This window comes from Elephantulus edwardii, unplaced genomic scaffold (assembly GCF_000299155.1).
Source record: "Elephantulus edwardii isolate Elephantulus edwardi_28Jun2011 unplaced genomic scaffold, EleEdw1.0 scaffold00005, whole genome shotgun sequence".
Taxonomy (NCBI): Eukaryota; Metazoa; Chordata; class Mammalia; order Macroscelidea; family Macroscelididae; genus Elephantulus; species Elephantulus edwardii.
In genome coordinates, this window is record NW_006399755.1 from 22,161,727 (window position 1) to 22,174,007 (window position 12,281).

At 38.2% G+C, this 12,281-nt stretch overlaps 1 protein-coding gene across 1 annotated transcript in view; it reads right to left on the reverse strand.

Annotated features, from left to right (window-relative positions):
- Nucleotides 1-12,281, reverse strand: part of TCTEX1D1 (Tctex1 domain containing 1) — a 47,405-nt gene that overhangs the window by 20,089 nt on the left and 15,035 nt on the right. Inside the window, exon 3 of the mRNA XM_006879835.1 lies at nt 6,824-6,915. Coding sequence (XP_006879897.1) covers nt 6,824-6,915 — 92 coding nt within the window. The remainder of the gene's footprint in view (nt 1-6,823; nt 6,916-12,281) is intronic.

Below are 12,281 nucleotides of genomic sequence, written 5' to 3' on the forward strand. Positions count from 1 at the left end.
GGGTTTGTGCGGGGAGAAGGGTGCAACAATGAATGAATGGAATTCCAAAATCTCTGTAGATGTTCATTGAAATGAAAAATAAACAAACTAAATTAATTTAAAAAAAAAGAAGGAGATTGAAACAGTCAATAACTTCACCTTACTTAGATCCACAATTAACACCCTTGGTATCAGCAGTCAGGACATAAGGAGATGCATTGCACTGGAAAAATCTGCAGCTAGAGACTATGCCAGTGATTTTATGGAACTTAACAACAAGCAACAACAGGGACCTCTCTAAGTTATATATGGATTGAAGCTCAACATCAAGATAACAAAGACTCTCATTACTGGGCCAATCGGCAGCATCATGATAGATGGTGAAGAAATTCATACTGTTAAGAGCTTCAGTTTGATTGGCTATACAATCAACACTCTTGGTACCAGCAGCCAAGAAACAAAAGATGAATTACACTGGGGAAAGTCTGCCAAGAGGGACCTCTTCAGAGTACTGAAGAGCAACGATGTCAGTTTGCAGACTAAGGTATGCCTGATCTAGGTCATAGTCTTTGCAGTTACTTCCTACGCATCAGAGAGCTTGACAGTGACTAGCGATGATAGAAGGATAATTGATGCCTTTGACCTGTGGTGCTGGAGAAGAGTATTGAATATACCATGGACTGCTAGGAGAACAAACAGGTTTGTCCTAGAGAAGGTGAAATCTGGCTGTTCCTTGGAGGCAAGGATTGTTAAGCTTTGTCTGACATACTCTGGGCATGTCACAAGGAGGGACTAGTCCTTGGAGAGGGACATCATGCTTAGGAAGGTGAAGGGACAGCACAAAAGAGGAAGACCCTTGATGAGATGGATTGATCCAATGACTGGGGTAATGGGTGGTAGGTATGTCAGAGACAATAAGGTTTTTTCAGGATAGAGCAGGGTTCAGAGCTGTTGCACATAGGGTTCCTATGACTTGCCAGTGATTTTATGGAACTTAACAACAAACAACAACAGGGACCTCTCTAAATTTTTGAGGGGTAATGATGTTAGTTTGAGGACTAAGGTGCATCTGATTCAGCTCATAGTCTTTCTGATTACTTGCCATGCACTGAGAGTTGGACAGTGAATAAAGATGACAGAAAAAGAATTGATGCCTTTGAGCTGTGGTTATGGGGAAGAGTACTGAACATCCCATGGACGACCAAGAGAACAAACTGATATGTCTTGGAGAGGGTGCAACTGGAATGCTTTTTGGAGCCAAGGATGGTGAGGTTTTGCCTCACATACTTTGGGCATGTTCCTTGGAAAAGCACATATTACTGGGAAGGGTGGAGGGTCAACAAAGGAGAGGAAGACTCTTAACCAGGTGGATAGACATGATGACTACTGCAATGGGCTTTTGTGTGTCAGGAAGTGTGAGGATGGCACAGAACAGGAAAAGGTTCAGATCTTTTGTTTATAGGGATGCTATGAGTTGTACGTGACTTAAGGACACCTAAAAATAAGAAGGCAGCAAAAATGGGAAGACATTAGCAGGGATATGAAGGACCCTGTAGTGTAAGGAAGAAAGAATGACAGACTTCTGTACAACGATGGCCTGAACACCTCATAGAAGAATAACTCAATAATTGGTCTCTCTCCTTCTCCCTCTCCTCAACTTTAGCTTCTAGTTGGCTATTATTTTGGTTAATTCTCAAATAGACTCTTCCAACACAGCAGTAAGACGTCACCAATAGCTTTCTTGATCTGGTGCTGACTGGCAGTATTTTCAAAGTACTGGTATCTCTTTAAGCAAAGCTAGACAAAGACCTGTGGAGAACTTATTCCACAATTAACAGATAATTGCATTAAATATCATGGGGGGTTTCTATTATTAGATCGAAGGTACAGTCTTATACTTAATTGCTTTAAGCAGTAACAGCATAAAGAATTAAGAATCAATATAAATACATTACTTCATTTAACTGTCACAGCACCTTTCTGATGTATGCGCTTTTAATTTATAGCCAACAAATTGAGATTAAAGAATGCTGACTACCTTGCTCAAATACAATTTATATAAGAACTCAAGTTATCATTCAAACTAAAATATATCAAACACCACAGTATATATTTCTTCTACATGTTTTTTTTCAGTAATTAATTTGTGAGAACATTTAAATAGTGTTTTGGTAAAAGAAATATAATTTCCATTTTCTATTCACTTTTTTCTTTAATTAATTATATTTAAGCAGTGTCTCATTTATCATCTCTATAATATTCAGAGCTGTGGTCTAATGGGTAATGCATTGCATTGCCAAAACTAAAGGCACACAGTTCAAATACACAAACTTCTCTGTGGGAGAGATGAGCAATCTCCTCCCATGCGATTTACAGTCTCTGAAAACCTATTCTAGGGTCAGCTATGAGTCATTTCTGACTTTATAGTACACAACATCAACAACATAATTAATTACTCACAAAAATAAATAACTAATATGTTCAATATATAAGACATATTTAGAAAATGCAAACATTGTTGCATAGAATATAAAAAAAACTGACAAGAGTGCTGGTAACTGAATAGGTTTTTTTTTTCTTTTATACTCTGAGTTATGAGTTATGTAGATAAAGGGGAATCTTTAGCATAGGCCCACAGAGTGCCTTCACATGAAAAATAAGCCCAGAAATAAGTAGAAATGAAAATATATTTTTAATTTGAGTCATAACAAGATAATTAGTAGAATAGTTAACATGAATGTCTAGGCATAAAAGACTAATTATGAAAGAATGATTATAATAAATCTTTTGTAAGAGAATAGGGAAAATATCTATAGTAAATAATTTCTAAAATTCTTTTTATAGCTTCACACTTAATACTTCTAAAACTGGCAGGGCAATTTATTTTATCAGAGAAAACAGGTGGTGAAAACGGTCTAGGGAAGAAGAAACATAGGTTTCCCATTTAGTCTGCTTTATGCTGTTGTAAAAAAAAAAAATCACCTTAGGGAGCTCTGGTGGCCTAGTGGCAAGAAGTTACACTGAAATCCCAGAGGTACACGGTTCGAATCCACCAGATACTCTGCTGGAGAAGGGGGGGGTGATCTCCTCCTGTACCAGTCAGATCTGCTTTGATGGTATATGCGCAAACAATAATAAAATAAATTTTAAAAAAATCACCTTCCGAATAGGTTTTTTTAAAAGAGAAAGAATAGGTTTGAATCATCTTAAGAATGTTTGAAGCATTGAGCACCAATAATCGAAGACCAAATGAGTTATAGGATCACATTAAGGATATCATACCTAAAGAGAAGATAAGGTCATTACAAAGACAGAAGAGACTCTGTAAATTGCACTAGAATGCCAAAAAGTCAAAACAAAGGGAAAACATGCCAAAGTAAAAGCTGAACAGAAGATTTCAAAGGACAGCTAGAGAAGACAAAACAAAGTATTATAACGGAATATGTAGAGACCTGGAATTGGAGATTAAAAAGGGAAGAACTCATTCTACATTTCTCAAGCTGAGAGAACTGAAAAACAAATTTAAGTCTTGATTCATAATACTGAAAGATGCTTTGGGCAATATGTTGAAAGACCCAAGAAGTATCAAAAGAAGATGGAGGGAATACATAGAGTCAATTGTACCAAAAATAACTGACAGACACTGAAACATTTCAGGAAGTACTTTACGAGCAGGAGGCACTGGTAATGAAGCAGGAAGTGGAAGATGCACTTGAGGAATAGCCCCAAAATAAGGCCCTAGAAATCAATGGACTTGTTTCAAATAATAGATGCAGCCCTGGATGCGCTCAACAGTTTATGCCAGGATATTGAGAGGACAACTCTCTGACCAGCAGATTGGAAGAGGTCTGTATGTGTTCCCATTCCCAAGAAATGTGATCCACCAGAATGTGGAAACTATTGAACAATATCGTTAGTAACATGCAAAAAAATACTGCTGAAGGTCATTTAAAAATGGCTAGGATAGTGCATAGAGAACTGTCAGAAGTTCAAGCAAGATTTAGAAGAGGCTGTGGCATGAGGGATATCATTGCTGATGTGAGATGGATCCTAGCTAAAAGTAAAGCATATCCGAAGAATGTCTACTTACGTTTTATTGACTATGCAAAGGCATTTGACTCTATGGATCATAACAAACTATGGATAACATTGAAAAAATGTGTATCCTGGAACACTTAATTATGCTCATTTGAAACCCATACCTAGACCAAGAGGCTGTTGTGTGAATAGAGCAAGGGAACACTGCATGAGAAGGGAGTGTGTCAGGGTTGTACTCTCTTTCCATACCTATTCAATCTGTATGCTGAGCAAATTATTTAAGAAGATGGGCTCTATGAAAAAGAATTTGGCATCAAGATTGGAAGAAGACACATTGATAACCTGTGCTATGCATATGACACAACCTTGCTTGAGTGATGTGGACTTGAAGCACTTGTTGCAGAAGATCAAAGAATGCAATTTCAATGTGGATTGCATTTCAACATAAAAAAAAAAACAACAAAAATTCTTACCACTAGACTGATAGGCAATATCATGTAGATAGAGGAAAGATTTGAACTGTTATCAATTTCATTTTACTTAGATCCACAGTCAACACCCTTGGTACCAACAGTCAGGAAATCAGGAGACATATTGCATAGGGAAAGTCTGCAGTCAGGGACTTCTCCAAATTATTAAGGAGTAATGATGTCTGTTTGAGGACTAAGGTGTGTCTGATTCAGGCCATTGGTCTTTCCAATTACTTGTTATGCATCTGAGAATTGGACAATGAATAAGGATGACAGAAGAGAAATTGATGCCATTGAGCTGTGATGTTGGAGAAGAGTACTGAATATCCCATGGTCTTCCAAGAGAAAAAACAAATATGTCTTGGATAAAATGCAGCCAGAATGCTCTTTGGAGGTAAAGATGATAAAGCTTTGCCTCACATACTTAAAGCACGTTGCTAGGTAATTCTATTCCTTGGAGAAGGATATCATGCTTGGAAAGGTGAAGGAATGGCAAAGGTGAGGAAGACCTTCAACCAGGTGTACTGACACATTTACTGCCACAATGGGCTCTGATGTATCAGGAATTGTGAGGATGGCACAGGAGAAGAAAGGGTTCATATTTGTTGATCATGGGGTCTCTATGGGTTGTACTCAACTTGACAACACCTAACAAGAACAACAATAAAATTATTATTGTCAAATGACCAATCCCCTTCTGGCATGCACAGCCAAAGCCACAGGCACCAAATGGTTAAGATATTTTAGTTGCACGTGGGTGAAAATCTGATCCAAATGTGGCTTGCACAACTTAAAAGCTTAAAGGCAGTTTGAGGTTATTTCAGACGGAAAGGACATTGTCAGAATTAGATGGTTCTCTTTACAGATCTGCTTTCTGTTATGCTGGTGTCAGTCTCTGGATCCAACTTGGAGCAAGAAGACAGAAGTTGCCAAATCAAAAATTCTTTCAGGCCTGTTTCAGCCCAAGCAACATTCCATCAATCAAATATAAAAAACCCTTTGGCTAATTAGATGGCCATCTAAGAATCAGCCATTGGTTCTGAAGGCAGTTTCCGCTTTACCAGAATGGTGTAGATCCAATAAAAATGAATGAAGATGTTGGCCGTGAGGGCTTTCCCAAAGGAAAGTGGGTAAAATTGTTAAAGAGAGTGTTTAAGTATATTGGATAACAGAAGTAATTGTTGTTGACTAAAGGTACTTGGAAAATACCAGCAGATTGACCAATTATGACACCCTCTAATCCATGCAATCTTGGGGATTACTGTAGGGTACTGGCTACAAGGTTTAATGGGGTGTGTTGATGGTCTATAATTTTCTGTGGGTTAACTGGCCACAGATGAAACTAACTTGCCCCTTAGGGTCGTCTTTTGGTCTTTGGTAAGTCTCTGAGGAATGTCTATGTAGCAGTAATTAGATATGAATGCAGATAATAGTGGGCAGGTCTGCATTTAGAGAAAACAAGTAGGTCTATGAGGACATATGAATGGGAAAAGCTACTTGTCTTAAATTCTACCTCAGAGTATAGGGGCAGGTGCGCAGATCTTTGGTTTTTATGTGTGTGTGGTTTTTTTTTTTTAAAAAACCCACCCCAAAGCTCTATGATAAAGGATAAACATCTGTCAACATGGGACCAGGAATTATTTGTCTTGTAAGTTTCCCTCCTTCCCCACCATCTACCAACAGCATCGCTTGGTTTTACTGGATTAACATCAATAAGCAGTCTGTTTTTTAAAATTCAAGCCTAAGACAAAGAGAGGTGTCAGGCTATTAGTTAACTTCACAAGGTCACCCAGAAATATCCAATGAGCCTCTTCAGAAATATCCAGTGAACATCAGTCACACTCAGTAAATTGCTTGATGTTTAAAAATCACTGATAAAGAGAAGTAGTCAATGGGTACTGAATGAAATGTGAATGGGAAGAAATTAAAGCAGTGTCAAATCACTTAATGAACTAAGGTCTCTTTCCGCCCCCCACCCCCCCGGGATTCTTAGGGTGGCATAAATGAATAAATGTTTGATTGATTGATTTTTTTAAAAAAATGTATTTCTTTATTTACATGAATACATTTTTTACTTGGTAGCTGGCAGTTTGAATTGACTCAGAAGTCCCTTAAATAAAGCCTGGGAGATGTGTTGAGGAAACACCACAGCCTTGGCAACTTGACAGAGTGAAGCTGTATAGTCATCACAGATGACTCAATGGCAATTGGTTTAGTTAATTGGCTTTATTTTGTGCTAAGGTTGAAGATAATGTCAGGTTTCCAGATATTATTTACATAAGCCTAAGTCACCTAATTAAACATGTAAAAGAGGGTGAGGTGATGAAGTCACAAACCTAACTGATAGGTGTTTTCCACTTGAACTGTGAGGCGAGAGGCATCATCCCGCTGGTTAGGTTCATCCATATGAGACACAGTACTCAGGGAGCTAAAAGCAAGGGAGAAAAAGAAATCTCATTGGCTGTCAGAGCAGTAATAGCAAAAGAGCTGTGTTATATTAATCTAAAATGTTACCAAGATAACATTTTTGTTAAGTAAAGTTCACATAGGTAAGATGTAAATATTCCTGTGATACAGTGAAAGTGGAATTTTTTCCCCCCTGTTTTCAATAGGAAAGCTTTATTAGGGAGTCAGGATCAGGCAGGGTTACCCCCAGGCCAGACAGAAGAAGGGTGGTCATCAAAGTCTAGTAGAGGAGGGAGCCAGGGACAGCCAGCGACACACATGCCAAGCTGACCCACTCCCAAACAGGCACCAAGCCTTTCCACCAGTCATTTCTGATGTTGGAGTGTGATGAGTAGGTTTCTTCCACACTCTGTCTGTCTGGGGGATGCTCAGTGGGGGCTGAACATAATGAGTTGTCAGGAGCAATAGCATCACACGTAATAGCCTTGTGTGCAACAGTCAAGGAGACTAGGACTGAGAGTGGCTTCCACTTCCTCCTCTGAAGCTATCACCACTTTGAAATCTAAAATTATTTAAAGATGGAAAAATTAAGGTACAGATCAGTTACTTGGACCAAGCAACCTGGAGATGGAGATAGAAGTCTCAAGGTAGAAGCTGGAACCTAGTGTAGAAACCAGGTTAATGTCTCTCGATCATGCCTGTCTATTAATGCTTGATCTACATCTATAGAGCAACGGGACATATAGAGCCAAAGCTCTGGCAGCCACACTCTATTATAGATACAAAGGTTCTCCCAATGGGTAGGTCACAAAGAGGCCTGAGAATACAGACCCAAACCAATCTCAGTGCTGTTGACTAAATTCTGACTTATGGTGATTTCTCATTTGGGTTTCAAGGCTGTAAATATTGAGGAAAGAGATCTGCTTTTTTACCTCCTTGGAACAGGTGGTGGATTTGAACTGCTGACCTTTTGGTCACATAAATAATGAGGCCATTAGGAATATAAAAGGAAGATTAGAGGGGAAAGATTCTCTATGTATAGTTGGAGATGTTATAAAAAGTAAATTATAATATGTGCTTCATGGAAACCCTTTAATAGAAAAAAGGAAATTGAGAAACTCATCTGTGCAGTGAGAAAACTGTAATTTTCCCCAACTACTGTAAATCAATAAGTGCCAATCACTCTTTTCAACATTAAGAAAGGGTCTGGGTTTGTTACCAAGGCAATATGAGCTTAACCAGGTGTTGAACAGCAGACTCAAGGAAGGGGAACCCTCTAATGGCCCTCAAACACGGCTTAATTCAACCTAGTTCAGAGGAAATTCAACTGTCACTAACAGCAAGCAATCTCAGCCCCCTCCTGCCAATTCTGCCCATCTGTGAAAATGAAGGTTAAGACAGATGTTATTTCAAAGGAGACAATGTGCGTGTGTGTGTGTGTGAGTGTGTGTGTGTGTGTGTGTATTCGTTCAGAGGGGCTGACTTTTTCAATGGATTATAATTTTGCTTTTAGTTAATGAGAATTTTATTTTAATCTATAAGGCTGTCATTCCCCCTCAACAAAGCTAAAAATATTCTCTTTCAAGATGTCCAGAAATATTGAGTTTTTTGTAAATTATTGTTAGTAAAATCAGAGAAAACCAATTAAAAAAGTTTAAAAAATATATACCAATACAACAATGATAAAGATTATCCGACTAGCTCAAGAAAGTGATGTAAGAAATTATGGCTTTCCCCCCCATGATGTTTTTCTGGATTAGTGTTTTCACCTTTATTCTTATAACACCTGTTTTCCTCGCAATTTTATGCTGCTCTTTGAAGCAACTGACCTGCTTGGCCACACTGGCTGCAGGTGCTGTGGGCAACACCCGAGAGGATAGCTTTGTTTAGAAAGCCCTATGTTGAATAAACCCCTGATTTAAGATAAACTAATCTGTCTCAGTATTATATATGATACTTTTAACTTTGAAAAACCTCCATCCACTATCTCATTTTACCTTCCAATTATTCTTTGAGGTAAGTAGAATTGACATTGTCTGGACTCTTCAGAAATAAAGGAAATGAAGCAATGGGGACGCCAAGGACCTTGCATAGCAACACAGATGTAGTAAAGGCGGACGAAGATTTCAAATATCTTACTGATTGCCCAGTGGACAAGTCTCACATATATAGTCATATCTGACCAAATGCAAACAGGGATAATGACTATCTGAAACAATTAAATAGCAGTTAAAACTTATTGCACATACAGAAGATGCTTTAAAAAGTCTACATATTTTCTGCTGAATAAATCTAAAACATAAACAAATAAAACATAAATAAATAAATAATGTAGAATGAGTATAAAATTCAAGTTACCAAGGAGTTAGAAGTCTAAGATTAGAAAGAATTTTTTTTAGAAACTGTTCACTGCAGTTTTATTCTGTTATTAAAGATTGACAATTATTATGTTTTATAGAACTTCCATGAAATTGGTAAATTTTTTAAAGGCAAATTACAATGTCTACTGGCTGAAGATTGGTGTGTAAATAAAAATTTGTGTAGATAGACTTTTTTAAATTACAAAAAGTTTTTAGTGTCTTCTATCCTCACAAAAAGCATATAAACAATGTATGTTGTTGTTATGTGCTGTCGAGTCACCTGCAACTCATAGTAACCCTAGGTACTGCAGCTCTGAAGCCTGCCCTGTTGGATGATGTTGTTGTTGTTGTTATGTGCCATCGAGTCATTTGCAACTCATAGTGACCCCATGTACAACAGCCCTAAACCGTGCTCTATCCTGTGCCAATCTCATTGCCTCTGACACACCCATCCCGAGTACCCTAGTCACTGAATCAATCCACCTTCCCCTCCTGCGCTGTCCCTCCACTCTACCCAGCATGATGTCCCTCTCTAAAGACCTGTCTCTCCTTACAACATGTCCAAAGTATGTCCGACGAAGCCCCAGAATCCTTGCCTCCAAGGAGCAGCCTGGTTTAATCCTCTCTACGATGAATCTGTTTGTTTTCTTGGCAGTCCATGGTACATTCAATACTCTTCTTCAGCACCACAGCTCAAAGGTGTCAATTCTCCTTCTATCCTCCCTAGTCATTGTCCAACTCTCTGATGCATAACAAGTGATTGCAAAAACCATGGCCTGTATCAGGCGGACCTTAGTCTCCAGAGAGACACTGTTTCCTTGAGTATTTTGGAGAGGTCCCTAACCGCAGACTTTCCCATCGCAAAACATACACAGAATTATAAAGGACAAAGCAAAAGCACACAAAAGACTCTTACTGTTACATGCCATCAAGAGCCAACTCAGCTGACCGTCCCTCTGGTTTTGGGAAGCTGTAAGTCTTACGAGAAGAAATTGCCCATCTTTCTCATGTAGAGCAGCTCGTGAATTCCAACTGCACGACTTTGGGCTGGCGTCACAACTTTTTACTCACTAAGCCACTGGAGCTTCCTTACATAAAAGATTGCTACCAGCAGTAACATCAGTATGAATTTAGAAGTTTGTTTTGTGGAGGAAATGGATTTCTGAGGTGTAAATTCAACGCATTGCTGTTGAGTAAGAATTGCCTCATAGCTTATACTCCAGTGGGTTTTCTGTGCCTATAAATTGCAGGGAAGAGACTGCACATCCAGATTAAACTGGGAAAATAAAATCACTCATTCACTGTTGTCCAGTGGGAACCAACTTATAGTTGACCCTTTACTAAGTTTCTAAGACTGTAAATCAAAGGGGAAGACATTCCCCAGCTATCTCTCATTGGGTTTTCTAAACAAAAGCTGCAATATCTGGCATTGCTCATAATACCTTCAGCCAGTGTGGCCAAACAGTTGGGTGAGTTTGAACTACCCACTCCCTAAAAACTACACCACTAGGGCTCCAAACCAGATGATAGGCTTGATAAATTAGAAATATAATATGGTCCTAGCTTTTTTAGAAATTAACAATATTAGTCCATTATATTGGTTTAGAAAAACATAGATGTATTTTCTATTGACAAAAAGTTTCATATACTACCTTTGTGAGTAACCTAAAAATGAATGTGAGAGCTGCTCAAAAGTAAATTTATGATCGTGACTCCAGGGCTATTCATGTGACACAATAAATTTACTGAATACCTACCACAACACTGTAGGTGAACATGGTGCAGTCTTCTAAAGCCAAGTTTTTACTGGTATGCAATGAAAATCCTTTGGTCACAAAATTTGTTTTACAAATGAATACTGCAGCTAATTTTATTTTTTAAATATGAATAACATTGTTGACTATCTGTATAACTAGCTTATTGCTGTTTCTAGAAAAGAAAATTATATTTGATACAATGTGTTCAAATTAAAAACTCAAATTCCTTGCCTCATCAGCAGTCAGCACTGACTCAGAGCATTGGAGGCGTTGCATTTCTCAGGCTGTAAATCACATAAGAGGAGATTGTTCATCTTTTCCCCACAGAGTCAGAGGTAGATTCAAACTGGCAGAGAAGTGGGCTTTTGGGTTTGCAGTATAAAACATTGTCGATGTGGATTCTGCCACTGGAAGTTATAGGAAGAAAGAGAAATTAAATGCAATGGGAAAAAAAACCCAAACCCCAAAACTGGCATAAGGCACTAGCCAAACTTTGAAACAAATTAATTAACATTCTACGGAGTAGCCATTTTTAACCTGATGTAAAATTCGTTAATACTTGAAATCATATGCTCTCCTGCTAAGAACAGATTTGGAATTAGCAAAACTCTAGCACACCAGATGAAGAAATCACTGCCTAACATTTGTCTCAGATAAAAAACAACAACAACAACAACAACAACAACAACAAAACATTCTTTCATTGTACCTGGCTGATAATGGAAAAGAGTTATTATTTTTTGAGAAAACTACCCATGACAACAATAATAGCTTATGATCTTACTATGTTAAAAGAAGGCACCAAAAAGCCGAACCCAATCCACTGCCCTTGGGTGGACTCTGTCTCACACAATGCTTTATCCGTTTCTGGGGCTATATATATTTAAGGAATAAGACTGCCCATCTTTTTTTCTGAAGAGCAGCTGGTAGATTCAAATCACTGATCTTTCAGATAGCAGCACAGCATGTATCCCAGCATGCAACACACGATGCTACCAGAGCTCCACCTGAAAAGTGGCAAAAGAGGGTGAAGTGTAGAGCTACGCAACTGGAATATATTTTCTCCTTTATAAAATTCAATTTTCATAAAAATAGCTTGCACGTTTGCTTGATGACCAGCTCTTCAGCTATAGAATATCACTATGAGGCATGTGTTAATCTCATGACTGCTAAAGAGAGTAATAATAATTTCATCAACTCCTACCAGACAAAATGCTGTCTAATGATTACTGTGAACTCATTTATAGCTATTACTATACACTATTACTAGA